General features: G+C 46.8%; 2 protein-coding genes across 3 annotated transcripts in view; both read left to right on the plus strand.

Moving 5' to 3' along the window:
• The window catches only part of slc25a23a (solute carrier family 25 member 23a), a 12,600-nt gene extending 10,441 nt beyond the window's left edge, over positions 1-2,159 (plus strand). The window contains exons 7-10 of the mRNA XM_030778894.1: positions 350-463; positions 676-843; positions 1,428-1,578; positions 1,978-2,159. Coding sequence (XP_030634754.1) covers positions 350-463; positions 676-843; positions 1,428-1,578; positions 1,978-2,159 — 615 coding nt within the window. The remainder of the gene's footprint in view (positions 1-349; positions 464-675; positions 844-1,427; positions 1,579-1,977) is intronic.
• A 2,859-nt stretch (positions 2,160-5,018) lies between these two features.
• Positions 5,019-14,876, plus strand: khsrp (KH-type splicing regulatory protein). 2 transcript variants are annotated; one of them, XM_030779933.1, is made up of 18 exons: positions 5,019-5,178; positions 6,473-6,581; positions 6,703-6,762; positions 7,070-7,106; positions 7,224-7,282; positions 7,448-7,519; positions 8,053-8,110; positions 8,561-8,732; positions 9,553-9,651; positions 9,949-10,053; positions 10,421-10,523; positions 10,874-10,995; positions 11,270-11,569; positions 11,759-11,868; positions 12,092-12,177; positions 12,334-12,543; positions 12,925-13,100; positions 14,571-14,876. In XM_030779933.1, the coding sequence occupies exons 1-18, from the start codon at positions 5,062-5,064 to the stop codon at positions 14,577-14,579; spliced, it is 2,004 nt and encodes a 667-aa protein (XP_030635793.1). In that variant the 5' UTR covers positions 5,019-5,061; the 3' UTR covers positions 14,580-14,876. The 2 variants fall into 2 exon arrangements, with proteins under 2 accessions (XP_030635793.1, XP_030635794.1); XM_030779934.1 differs by having other exon boundaries at positions 9,949-10,047.

Below are 14,876 nucleotides of genomic sequence, written 5' to 3' on the forward strand. Positions count from 1 at the left end.
CTCTCTCCAGTAACCCTGTCATTCTCTCTCCAGTAACCCTCTCACTCTCTCTCCAGTAACCCTGTCATTCTCTCTCCAGTATCCCTGTCACTCCTCTCCAGTAACCCTCTCACTCTCTCTCTCCAGTAACCCTGTCACTCTCTCTCCAGTAACCCTCTCACTCATCTCTTGCGAACAGATCACTATTCTTCACTCAAAGTAGAAAGAAAAAAATAAATAAAACTGTGTAAAAGATGAACATTCACAGGTTCGTCCCTCTTCTGTCTCTTTCTCTCTTTCTTTCTTTCTTTCTTTCTGTGTGTAGATAAAGAGACTGATGAAGGGTCTTTCTGTGTGTGTGTGTGTGTAGATAAAGAGACTGATGAAGGGCAATAGAGAGGGAGGGACTCTGAAGGTGCAGGAGAGATTCATTGCCGGATCTCTCGCTGGAGCCACTGCACAGACAATCATATATCCTATGGAGGTAACACACATACACACACACACACACACACACTTACACACACACGCAGTCATACACACACACTCACACACACATACACACGCACACACAAGCACACACACATACATGCACATGTACACACAGACACACACACAATCTATCACTCACAAACAAACTCACTCACACACACAGTTCCTGTAAAGTGAGATTTCTCTCTCTCTCTCTCTCTGCAGGTGCTGAAGACGCGTTTGACTCTGAGAAAGACGGGGCAGTACTCCAGCGTGTTCGACTGCGCCCGTCAGATCTTACAGAAAGAGGGCGTGAGGGCCTTTTATAAAGGCTACGTGCCCAACATCCTGGGCATCATACCTTACGCTGGCATCGACCTGGCTGTCTACGAGGTCTGTGTGTGTGTGTGTGTGTGTGTGTGTGTGTGTGTGTGTGTGTCTGGCTGTCTGTGTGTGTGTGTGATGTGTGTGTGTGTCTGTGTGTGCGTGTGTATGTGTATGTGTGTGTGTGTGAATACACTTCTCTGCGCACTCATTTGTGGGTCATTGTGGACGACACCTCTCTTTCCCCTCTTCTTTCCCTTTAAAGAAAACCCTCTTCCAGAGTGTGTGTCCTCTCCGTAGATTTAGATCTAGAATGTTCCTCCTTTTAACTGCCATCTGTTCCTGCTCACTGTTCTTCTCTCTCTCTCTTCCTCCTCCTCTCTCCTCCCTGACTGTGAGTCATGTAGACACTGTGACAGTTTGTAATTATTTTGATGGAGTTTTTAATTGTATATGTGATGAATAATCGAGTGTATACACTATGTGAACAGGAAAAGGCTTTATATACTTAATGCTGTGGAGATAATGTGCATTAACCTCCAGCGAAACCGTCACTTCGTTCTTCATAGTTTAAGTTTGCCGTAATTAATTGTGCGATCTTTCTCTGTCTGTCTGCCTGTCTGTCTGTCTGTCTGTCTCTGTCTGTCTCTCAGACACTGAAGAATGCATGGTTGCAGAGACACACAGACGGTTCTGCTGACCCGGGGGTTCTGGTTCTGGTGGGCTGTGGAACTGTTTCCAGCACCTGCGGCCAACTGGCCAGCTATCCCCTTGCACTCATCCGCACACGCATGCAGGCTCAGGGTGAGAGAGAGAGAGAGAGAGAGAAATAAAGAGAGAGAGAGAGAAAGAGAGAAATGGTCAGTGTGCTTGGCTGAATGTTTATGTTGAAACATAAGCAAAAAACTGTCTTTCTGTAGTCATGTTCTGCGCAAAATAGCGGATGATGTTCAGATCATGAAAACCAGATAGAAATTGTTTCATTGATTTAATGCAGTTATATTGTGTTAAATTCCCTCCCTCTCTTTTTCTCTCTCTGTTGCTTTTTCCTCACGTTTTCTTTTCTTTTCTCTCGTTACTTTCTCCCTCCCTGCATCCTTTGCTCTCGCTCGCTCCCCTTATCTCTCTCTATCCCTCTTCCTCTCTCTCTCTCTCTCTCTCTCCCTCTCTCTCTCCCTCTCTCTCTTCCTCTTCCTCTCTTAGCCTCGATGAAGGGTGCGCCCCAGGTCTCCATGATGACCCTGTTCAGGAACATCGTCTCTCAGGAGGGCGTGGTCGGCCTGTACCGCGGCATCGCGCCCAACTTCCTAAAAGTCATCCCTGCTGTCAGCATCTCCTACGTGGTCTACGAACACATGAGGAAAGTACTGGGAGTGGGAATGTGAGAGAGAGAAAGAGAGAGAGAAAGAGAAAGAGAGGGAGAGAGAGAGAGAGGGAGAAAGAGAGGGAGAGAGAGCGAGAAAGAGAGAGAGAAAGAGAGGCAGAGAGAGAGAGAGAAATTATACACAGAGGAAAGAAGGATGTGTATAACGGTCTCTGATGAGAAAACTGAACGGGATGGAGTGACAGAAAAAAAGAGGCGCTAAAACATCCTTCTTTCTTCAGTGATGGATTAACTGCAACAGCACGGCACCGCGAATGTTAAAGAAATCGTCAGCGCCCTCTAGCGTACGCCATCGGGAGGTCAGGAAACTTTAGCCTGAATGGCAGGGGCTCAGCAATTTTTCAGCTCACAGTTGTGTTTTCACTGTAAAACAAACAAAAAAAAAACTCGATGTCGATGGGACTTCAATACACTACAGCAGTTATGACAGCATTCTGTACAGTCAGCATCCTTAGTCAGAATCGAATTGCAAAAATCGGCGGGGGTACCTCAGGACGCGGCAAAGAGGAAGGATTTGGACAAACCAGATCAAACCTGGTCTCCTGATGTCCCAGTCTTTCTGACACAACGATATAGTCGAGAAACTCACCTCTCACGGGTAGGTACACGCTTTGAGCTCCCGTCGATAGGGTCCCGTCTTGTAATAACGAGAACAGGATTGCGAGACAGCGAATAAGTGAGTAGACAACAGCGAGGAGTGAATAACACCGTTAAGACAGGGAAGTGCGTTGGCGGTGCAGTTCTAGAACATTCTGAGGTGAGTGAACTGGATACCTGCCAACCAAAGGAGGCAGTACAGTCATTTCTGCTTCTGCTCAGTGAAAGGACCAAAGAATGGACATATTTATAAAAGTGTTTGTGGTAAAAAGAAAAAAAAAAAGAAAAACCCCAAACAGGAGGACTGATACAGAGAAGTATTAGATAAGCCATGATGGATTTGTCAATTTTTAAATCCAAGTATGCAAAAATCATAGAGGTACTTTAATTTTGCATTAAGACCACGAAACTTAAAAAGTGCGTGTGTGTACAGGTGTGGCTGTGAGTACGTGTGTGTGGGTGTGTGCAAAGTTTGTTTTACTTACATTTATGATCATGCATGGTGAAAGGGTTATCTCATGAACAGGTTTTTTTTTTTTAATCTTTACATTTTATTGTTTGTGTACCTGTTTTTTTTTTTGTTTGTTTGTTTGTTTTGTTTGGTCAACAGGACTCTGATTTTCAGGCTCACGGGCTATGCCCCTCTGGATGTGGTAAAATAAAAGCCTGTCTCAGATTAACTGTGCGAAGACACGTGTGCAAGTGTGCATGCGGAATTTACGTGAATAACCGCACGCACACACACACACACACACACACACTCAAACACACCTCTCCCTTACTGAACAGAGAATGATAATTAGTTTATATATTTCCCCATAATTCATGTCAAAATACTTTCTGAGGCTAAAATACTGATAAGCTAATGTGTGCTCATGTTAAACTGACAGTTGTTCTCGGTCTGACAAATGACTCTCGATTTGACGGATTTCTGTATTTTTTGGGCCTGGAGGGCTTGTGAAACCATAGGTGATCCCCCCCCCTTTACACGCATGAGAAAGCCCTGAATGATTCTGTGTCTGCATGAACAAATGTGATGTTACATATACATATATATATACATACATACATATACATACGGATTTGTTTTGCATTATAAACATTTTCTGATTCTTTTGGATGCCTGCTGATTATTATGGTATGTGTGCTATTTGTGCCTATATGCTCTCTACATAGAGTACAGAAGAACAAAATGTGGAGAAAGAGAGAGAGAGAGATGAAAAATGAAAAGAAGACCAATGATTATGACAGCGAAACGAAAAAAAAAAAAAAATACTGTCATTAAAATACCGCCGCCTTCTTTTTTCAGAAATAGAAGAAACTGATGTATACTGTAGTATTTCATTTGAGTATTAATTTTGACTGAATTTGTTTCTCTATTTTGAACAGCTGTTGTTCATTCTGACGTTTATTGGAGCTCATTTAGCTCAATGAGTTATGGGTGTTCAGGTCAATTTCAACTCCAAAGCACACCCGCTTTTTTTCTTGAAAGAAGAGAGATTGCTGTATGTGACTGAAAGCATGCCTGAGGATGTATGTCGGTTAATAAATTATTAAATGAAAATGTCATATACGTATGGTTGTCTGCTTTTTTTTTACTTCTTGTTTCGCACGGGTAACTGAATTTAGCAGTATAATACACTAGGGGTGTGAAGAACTAACCTACAGCTCACGTATATAGTTCAGTTTAGATGCAGGGTTTGGTAATGCTTTAAGGATTAACATTTGTTTCATATATTACGAAATTCTCATCTAGTTTCTCTCATATAATATACTTACAATAAATTTACACGCTAAGAGGAGGCCACATAGCATGCGACATTCTCCCACGTTGAACTGCAAGGTTAAAACGTACCTGTCAAAATGTCGCAACCTGCTATTTGCCAGTTCACACGTACATCAAAATCAGAAAAAACATACACTTGACCCTGATATGCCAATCATTTTCGGTCCTCAAAATCGGATAGGTCCTGTAAGTCTCGCGCCAACTCTTTGTGGCAATGTTTGGTCACTTGAATTGTCCATCAAACATCCCTTCAGTAGATGATCAATTGTTTCCTTTCTTAGCCAATGATGTTAAGCCAAATGAACACACTTTGCCCCCTTTGTGCTCTGTGATTGGCTACACACAGAGGAAAGAAATCAAAAATAGCCTCTGGGAACACGTTTTTTCACTTTCGCCGCGCCATCGCAGCTTGCTTTTCCCGCCCACCAGCAATTTTTTTCGCTTTTTCTCGCTCTTCCCGCTCCTGCGCACCTCTACCCGGCCTTAGCCCAGTCCCAGCCCCGCTTATTTTACCTCCTTTATGACGGACAGCATGTCGGACTACAGCGCGGTGCCGCCGCCCGGGGCCGGAGGAGCTCTCGGTGCCGGTGGACTGAAGAAAGACGCGTTTGCGGACGCCGTGCAGCGAGCCCGACAGGTAAGGTTCGGTAAGGTTGAGTCTGTAGGCTTAGCTTAACGACACTCGACTGGAGCAGCATTAGCTTTAGCCAGTCAGTTTAGCACGTTTTGTGGCCGCAAGGCCAAGGCAAAGTCAGTGGGAGCCGGCATGTGTACCTGGATGGCTGCAGCGGGTTTCGTCCGGGATTCCTTACACGGGTTTAATCAAATATTACTGAGGTCATGGTAATGGCTGATTCGGTGAGTTATTACGAGACTAGATACGGCTGTTTATTTGCGGGGGGTGGGGGAAACGTGCTGATTGAGTTTCATGAGCTTTCATTGTGTGCTAGCATGCTACCCGACCGTGTCCCCGGCTGTGTAGCTTTAACGTTAGCTAGCTGGCTAACTTATGTAGCATTGCTCACAAGCCTGAACCTCATCGAGTCTGCGATAGCATGGTGGGTAACCCTTGAACTCATAGCAACTAACGATCATATCCACGTAGCTGAAAATCGTGCTGTTTAATCAGCGTATGCTTTGAATGCTGTCAGTTCTCAAAAGCACCAATTATTTGCTTTAAATACAGCAACTGACCGATACTGAATTCCAGCTATCATTATGCATCCCCATTTGGGCCTGTTTTGTGGGGATTGCTCCAGAAACACGCTAAAACCTTGTTTGCGTGATCTAGACATACTCTTTCACATTCTGGCATTAATTGTTTAGACTAGCTAGATTTTTTTTTCTCGTTTTTCTTTAGTTTTTGACAAACGGTCACTGATTGGTAATGCGTCCTGCAGGCTGTGTTTGTGATTGATAAACTAGCCAACTTTATTGTCGTTGTATGTTTGAATGTATCGCGTGGTAGTTTTTAAAGGAGCCTGCTTTTCCCAAGGGTCATAGTTTCAAAGTACGAGATGGTTCATGAGGTCATCTCTTCAGATATAGACCAGGGTTTTTTTGTGGACGGTGACCACACAGATCTATATTCCCGGCCGTTAATTCACAACAACTAGGAAGAGATGAACTCGTGTCAGTTCCTCATGGTCCCTCTGCCGTAGGTGAATTTAGGTCACATGCAGTTCGCGACAGCGTGGTTCTGTATTCTTGGCGCGAGCCGACACATCCCATTCAGCGCTTCGCGTGATGAAGATGATGATGATGATGGTTTCACATACTTGTGTAAACATTTCGAAGCAGTTTACTTCAATATGACCCGAATACTGATTTCTGGCATGTGTGTTCTCGCTCATTAAGTGAATTTAGAACTGGTGCAGGTACCGTAGAACCAAGGAAACCAGAGAATCACTGTCTTTTCCCCCCCAAAACAGATTGCAGCCAAGATTGGAGGAGACGTAGCAGGTCCCCCAGTGAGCAATAATGGAGGAGGAGCGGAGAGCTACCCTTTTACCCCACAGAAACGCTCTCTGGAGGACGCAGGTACAGAGAGGGGAAAACGCGCTTTTCACGCTGTCAGAAAGATTTAAAAACTCGTATATCTCCGTCCTACTGCTGGGTATCAATCAACCTGTCCTCTCTCTCTCTCTCGCTCCTTTTTCAGATCAACCCGAAAGCAAGAAGATGGCCCCTCAGAGCGACAGGGACAACGCGACTGCACTCTGTAAGAGCGCTGCCCACTCCTCTCGCACGCATGCACGTGATCGCAGCCCCAGTGCGCTCTGTTTACGGGGAGTCCAGTGCAGAGTTCCCGCGGTGCCAAACCGACACTGCTAACATGAGCCTGTCTGTACCTGAGCCTACGCAGTCTCTCTCTCTCTCTCTCTCTGTGTGAAAAAAGCGTGACTGCTTTATCGTATGCGCAGACAGTATACAGTTGCTGTAGTCTTTGTGATAGTAGAACAGTAGAAGAGACAGGTGTTTTGGGTGTGTCAGGCCAGCGCGTTAATGCTTTTTCGTTTCCGCTGCAGCCATTGGAGCCCAACTGGCAGCTCTGTCTCAGCAGAGGTGAGTGTGTGTGTGAAAACCGTGAGATGTCTTTTTATGGAATTTTTTTTTTTTTTTTTGTGGTCTCTCTCTCTGTCTTTCCCCTACTCACGTTTTTATTTGTTTCCTACTCTGAAGCGTTCGTCCCTCGTCTACAACAGAAGAGTACAGAGTACCCGACGGAATGGTTGGCCTCAGTAAGTGTACACACACACACACACAATGTCTCACAATTACATTGTGCTCCCTCTGTGTAGTCACTTAAGGACGCTGAACAGTGTCTGTAATACAACCAGTAGTTACAGTGATGATGGTTTGCATAAAATGACTTGATTGGTTGATCGCTTTCCTTTGCCTCCCAGTCATTGGCCGAGGAGGAGAACAGATTAATAAGATTCAGCAGGAGTCCGGCTGTAAAGTTCAGATTGCTCCAGGTGAGTCTAATTGGCTGTGTAACTTTTGGGGGGGCGGGACATGTGACGAATATCTGCAGTTAATTTAGAAACTATGGTTTTTTTTGTTTCTTTTTTTTCCCCACCAGTTTCACTGTTATGTTCTCACCTTAAAACAAACGTAGGCAGTAGGGCTTTAGTTGTAGAGTGTAAAAAATGAAAGTGTGTTTGAAACCTGAGCGAGAAAAACGGCACTCAAGTCTCCACTCAGCCGCCGCTGTTGGTGGTTCATGATGTTTATTGTCAGTATTGTCACTCAGCTGACCATCATTTGGTCTTTTTAAGGCAGGATGTGATGGCGTTAGAAAAAATAAAAAAAGATGAACCCTTTCATTTGCCCCCCACCCTGTTAACAGTATGTTATCTTGTCTTGTGTTGGCACTTCTTGTATTTCTTAAGTCAGATTTGTGAATTACTATAGCATGTGGACGGTAACAACAACAAAAGAAAAAATCAAAATTTATCCACCATGTTGGCTGAGGCATTGACACGTGTGTGTGTGTGTGTTTATCCAGACAGCGGCGGTCTTCCGGAGCGGAGTGTGTCCCTTACAGGGTCTCCTGATGCCATACAGTAAGTGTCACGCGGTCTTTAGTGAGCTCTCTCTGTGCACTCTCCTTTCCTGACCGTCCACTCTCACTCAGACATCACTCTCTGACTGGCCAGATGAACTGACACCCCTCATATGATATCAATTGATTAGTCAGAAGCAAAAGGGTTTTTCTCTGGCTTTTAACTTTTCAAACACCACTTTTAATTGGTTTAATTGGATCTAGCTTTATCTTGTTTTACATAAAAATCAATTAAGTTTAACCTTAAAAAGCTGAATGCCCAAATAATAGCGCCTGTTACCTGTCCAGTACTACATAAAATTATTATTGGTGAAGTAGTTGAGTCAGTTGATTTTTGGGACACAGGCTGAAGAATTTATCATCCAGCTGACTTATTGGTGAGGTGTTTTTGTTTGGGGTTTTTTTGTGATGTGACCCACTGACCTCTTGACCTTTTGACCCATGCCTACAGGAAGGCCAAGATGTTGCTGGATGACATTGTGTCGCGGGGGCGAGGCACGCCCCCTTCGTCGTTCCACGAGTCGACCAATGGGCAGAGCGGACACATGCAGGAGATGATCATCCCAGCAGGGAAAGCCGGTCTCATCATCGGCAAGGGAGGAGAGACCATCAAACAGCTCCAGGTACGAAAGACTGTGTGTGTGTGTGTGTGAGTGAGTAATGCTGGGATTAGACTATATATGATACTTTTGTCTTTCACGATGGCCACTATGTCAGATTAGGCAATCATAGTGCCATCAATTATTGCCGGGAGACTGGCAACACTACAAGTATGACCCTGACCAATCATCGTATGCTACCTTTCAAGACCTTGCGCAAGTTCATAGGTCGTCGGGGAGGACGACTGTCATTCGTCCTATTGGTCAACGTCAAGGAACACATCATAGATGTCAGACTAGGCAGGAAAATACAAAGAATTCCGACGTGCAAGACTTTTTCGTGTCGTGTTTTGTGGTGGGGCGTCCCAGACGCCACATGGCTGTTCTTACGTTATGTCTCAGTACAAGGGGTACAGTCGCCCGTTTGTCGTTCCCGACGTTCACATTCGGGCCCGACGGTGGAAGTTTGTCTGCGACGTCAAAATCGGGCTGAAATCGCATAGTCTGAACCCGGCATAAGTCAGACCTTACTCATAACTGTTGGTGACATGTATATTTATGGTGTGGCTAGACCGGTATGGATGTGTTTGCATTAACCCAGACCCCCCCCATGCACACTGACGCACGCGCGCACACACACACACACACACACACACACACACACACACACACACAGAGAAGCCAAACTGGTTCTCAGCACGTAACTGGCTGTGTGAACAGTTACCCTAGTCATACCAGTGCTGTGCCTGTGTTGCTGTTCTGTGACTGACTGCTGTGTGTATAATGTGTGATTTTTCTCTGTCTCTCGTTGGGGTCTCTGTGTGTGTGTGTGTGTGTGTGTCAGGAGCGAGCTGGCGTGAAGATGATTCTGATACAGGACGCCTCACAGGGTCCAAACATAGACAAACCACTACGTATTATTGGAGAACCTTACAAAGTACAGGTACTGACCCCTCCTTTTCTCTCTCTCTCTCTTTCTCTCTCTCTCTCTCCTCTCTGTGTCCACTCCTCCTGCCCACCTTGTCTTTGTCCTCCCTTTTCTCACCACCTGTCTGTCTTTCGTGCACTGTCTTTCCTCTCTTGTCTTACATATTGTTGTTTTCTTGTTCTCTTTCTCTGCAAAAAAAAAAAAACTTTGATCTCCAGCAGAGCAGTTTTATTCCTTTCTGACATTCAGTTTGATACATAAATGTGCTTCCCTTATCTGATTCTCTCTCTCTCTCTCTCTCTCTCTCTCCAGCAAGCTCGTGAGATGGTTCAGGAGATCTTGAGAGAAAGGGATCATCCTGGATTTGGAGATAGGAACGACTACGGTTCCCGAGTCGGTGGAGGACTGGAGGTGTGTGTGAGTGTGTAAAGCTTTCAGTCTTTCTGTGTGTGTGTGTGTGAGCGAGATGAGATGGACAGATTGAGAAGATGAGGAAATCTGAGGCTGTGTTTTTAAGACTTATGAGCCTTGCTTTAGAACAGAGGGAAAGGGGTGTTTGTCTGGGAAACGTAGTCCACGGCGTCTACCAAATGTAGTTCGGTGGCAAGGCTGAGTCTGTGTTCAAACAGGGACGCACAACTCCAGCATAAAGGTTCAATTTTTAACGTCGCTGGAGCGTCTGTTTATGAAAGGTTAACACGACTGAGCTGACTTTGCTGTAGGTGAACATAAATATATCCACTCTGCCTGTGAGTTACTTTTGACTGGATGTGATTTTGATCAGGTGCCGGTCCCGCGTCACTCTGTGGGTGTCGTGATTGGTCGAAACGGAGAGATGATTAAGAAAATCCAGAACGACGCAGGGGTCAGGATACAGTTTAAACCAGGTGAGCGTGAGGGGGTATCCACAGTATCCTCAAAGCTGTGTCCGCTATTGTCACAGTTTGAAATATGAGAAAATGAGACTATTAAACACATAAATATAATTACATATTTAGTTATCCTATGTATCTATAAAATACAGTTTATAATGTTGTCTTTCCTTTTTAACATAACTTATGATTTCTGTTTTTCCATCGTGCTGTTGCTTTCTCTTCCTCCGTTTCCTGTGTCATTTGTCTTTCTTTCTGTCGCCATCTTCCAATCCCTTGTTCACTCCGTCTTTTGTTTTCAATTTCCCTTACCCCTCACGCGTCGATCTGTCTGCGCCTGTCTGTGCGCGCCTGTCTGTCTGTAGATGACGGCAACGGTCCGGATAAGATCGCTCATATCATGGGTCCTCCGGACCGCTGTGAACACGCCGCCAGCATCATCAACGACCTGCTGCAGAGCATCCGCGTACGAGAGGAGGGAGGAGGGGTGAGTGGAGGGGCGGGGCCAGGGGGCAGGGTTTGGGGTGGTGGAGAGAGGGGGGAATACACCAGACGGTGTGGGTATAAATAGACAGAGCAGGACATGTTTTGGGTACACCACGTCTGTATCGTTCTTTGGATTTCTGGCAGCTCGAAATCTCTTGATTATGGTTTTCAGCCAAGACAGGAAGGGAAAAATAAAAAAGTGAAAAATGCTCCGTTTGATCAGCTGGTGCTGGTTTTTGTTTATTTGTTTATATAATGTGTATTTCTTTCCTCAGGGACCACCTGGTCCTCCCGGTACAGGTATGCCTCCGGGTGGGCGCGGCAGGGGGCGTGGCCCGGGCAACTGGGGCCCGCCAGGCGGCGAGATGACCTTTTCTATCCCCGCCCACAAATGCGGCCTCGTGATAGGCCGGGGGGGCGAGAACGTGAAGTCGATCAACCAGCAGACCGGGGCGTTCGTGGAAATCTCGCGCCAGCCCCCGCCCAACGGCGACCCCAACTACAAACTGTTTGTGATCAGGGGAACGCCGCAGCAGATCGACCACGCCAAGCAGCTGATCGAAGACAAGATCGAGGTATGGAGCAGTGACCATCACCGCGCGCGCGCGTGTGTGTTTTTAATTGTGTTTGTAATGGACTGACCTAAAGAGAGGTGATGTGTAACGTAACCTCATAACTGCTCAGTTAAACGCACGTTTTAAACGGTTTCACAACCACCTTCGGCTCTGATCCGGATTAATCCGGTTCTCCTGATTTCTCTGTAGGGTCCTCTGTGTCCTGTCGGCCCCGGCCCAGGAGGTCCTGGTCCCGCTGGTCCAATGGGCCCGTATAATCCGAATCCTTACAACCCTGGACCACCTGGAGGCCCCCCACAGTGAGTGCTTTTCTCATCTCGGGGGCTTTGTCCAAACAGGGCGTCTTATGATGTTACACAGTCAGATTACAGGGGTGTTTTCTAGGGACAGACATAATATTACTACTTTTGTCTGGGTCATTGAAATTTCACAGCGTGTTGAGTTCTGTTTGGTCTGTCATGCAGATGTAGAGGAAATTTGTTGTGGACTGTGTCATAAATTTAATAAAAATGTCTCTCTCAGTGGAGGTCCTCCTGGCGGGCAGTATCCTCCTCAGGGTTGGGGCAATGCTTACCAGCAGTGGCAGCCGCCTGGTCCTCATGACCCCAGTAAGAGTCTGCTTCATCTGCACTTATTTTATTACTCAGCGGATTTTTTGGTTACCTGTGTTTGGTGGGGGGATATCTGATCTGATGTTTCTTCTCTTCCTATCACTCACTCATTCCTTCCTGCACACTCTCCGTCTGTCTGTCTCTCTCTCTCAGGTAAAGCCGCGGCAGACCACAGCGCTGCCTGGGCCGCCTATTACGCGCAGTACTACCAGCAGCCACCAGGGGGCGCCATGCCCAGTCAGAGCCCCGCTGCCCCTGCAGCTGCTCCCGCCCCCGCCGACCAGAGCCAAGCCCCGCAGGCGGCCGGGGCCCAGCCCGACTACACCAAGGCCTGGGAGGAGTACTACAAGAAAATGGGCATGAGTACGGAACCAGGACTTTAGTTCCTTTACTTAGTCGCTCACTAGAGCTTCTTACAGTGTCGATGGCTTAGAATGACTCACTGTGCACGTATGTAGCTGTTTTATAAAAAAACTGGTAAATCTGACAGCCTTTTTTTTTTTTTTTTTTTTTAAACCTATTTATTGTCCTTTTGTCTGTGTACATGAAGTTATTCAAGGTAGAAATGTGATGGATGTTAATTGTATACTCCATTTATCGATTCATTTGTGACACTGTGCCTGTTAATTAAACGTGTCTCTGTCTGTCCCTCTCTCTCTCTCTGTCTGTCCCTCTCTCTCTCTCTGTCTGTCCCTCTCTCTCTCTCTGTCTGTCCCTCTCTCTCTCTGTCTGTCTGTCTGACAGCAGCAGGTGGGGGCGGGGCGACAGCGGCGGCAGCTCCAGCGGCCGCGGCGGCGGCAGCGGGTGGAGGACAGACAGACTACAGCGCTGCCTGGGCAGAGTACTACAGACAGCAGGCCGCTTACTACGGCCAGGCCACACAGACACCTGGACAACCAGGCCCACAGCAGGGTCAACAGGTACACACACGCGCACACACACACCAGGACATCCAGGCCCACAGCAGGGTCAACAGGTACACACACACACTCACTCACTGGTAGACTCACTCAGACACTCACTCACTGGTAGACTCACTCACTCACTGGTAGACTCACTCACTCACTGGTAGACTCACTCACTCACTGGTAGACTCACTCACTCACTGGTAGACTCACACACACACTCACTCACTGGTAGACTCACTCAGACACGCACTCACTGGTAGACTCACACACACACTCACTCACTGGTAGACTCACTCACTCACTGGTAGACTCACACACACACTCGTAGACTCACGCAGACACTCACTCACTCGTAGACTCACACACTCACTGGTAGACTCACTCACTCACTGGTAGACTCACTCACTCACTGGTAGACTCACTCACTCACTGGTAGACTCACACACACACACTCACTCACTGGTAGACTCACTCACTCACTGGTAGACTCACTCACTCACTGGTAGACTCACACACACACTCGTAGACTCACGCAGACACTCACTCACTCGTAGACTCACACACTCACTGGTAGACTCACACAGACACTCACTCACTGGTAGACTCACTCACTCACTGGTAGACTCACTCACTCACTGGTAGACTCACACACACACTCGTAGACTCACGCAGACACTCACTCACTCGTAGACTCACACACTCACTGGTAGACTCACTCACTCACTGGTAGACTCACTCACTCACTGGTAGACTCACTCACTCACTGGTAGACTCACACACACACACTCACTCACTGGTAGACTCACTCACTCACTGGTAGACTCACTCACTCACTGGTAGACTCACACACACACTCGTAGACTCACGCAGACACTCACTCACTCGTAGACTCACACACTCACTGGTAGACTCACACAGACACTCACTCACTGGTAGACTCACTCACTCACTGGTAGACTCACACACACACTCACTCACTGGTAGACTCACACACACACTCACTCACTGGTAGACTCACTCAGACACGCACTCACTGGTAGACTCACACACACACTCACTCACTGGTAGACTCACTCACACACTCACTCACTGGTAGACTCACTCACTCACTGGTAGACTCACTCACTCACTGGTAGACTCACTCAGACACTCACTCGTAGACTCACACAGACACTCACTCACTGGTAGACTCACTCACTCACTCGTAGACTCACGCAGACACTCACTCACTCGCAGACTCACGCAGACACTCACTCATTCACTCGCAGACTCACGCAGACACTCACTCACACAGACACTCACTCGCTGACTCACTCGTAGACTCACTTGCAGACACTCACTCGTGGACTCACTCGTAGACACTCACTCATAGACTCACACACACACACACACTCACTCACTCACTCGTAGACTCACACAGACACAAGGGGGGAGCGCATGATGGTTTGGTTGGATGTCTGACTGGTTCTTCTCCTGTTGCAGGCGCAGTGAAGGGAGGTGCTCAGAGTGTGAGATGTTCTCAGACACACACACACACACACACACACGTACACATCTCTCCTGGGCCGTCCCCTCTCCTCCCAGGACTCCTTCTCCAAGAGCATCTTGGGGTTTTTTTTTTCTGGTTTTTGTTGTGGATTTTTGGTTTTTGTCTATATTTCATTTTGTTGTGAGGGGAGTTGAGTCCTGCATCCTTTTTGATCTTCCTCTCCCTCCCTCTCTCTCTCTCTCACAACAGATGAACATGAACAAAAGAGATAAAAAGCCCTGTAGATGGTCCGATGATTC

The sequence above is a fragment of the Chanos chanos genome, chromosome 7 (assembly GCF_902362185.1).
Source record: "Chanos chanos chromosome 7, fChaCha1.1, whole genome shotgun sequence".
NCBI lineage: Eukaryota > Metazoa > Chordata > Actinopteri > Gonorynchiformes > Chanidae > Chanos > Chanos chanos.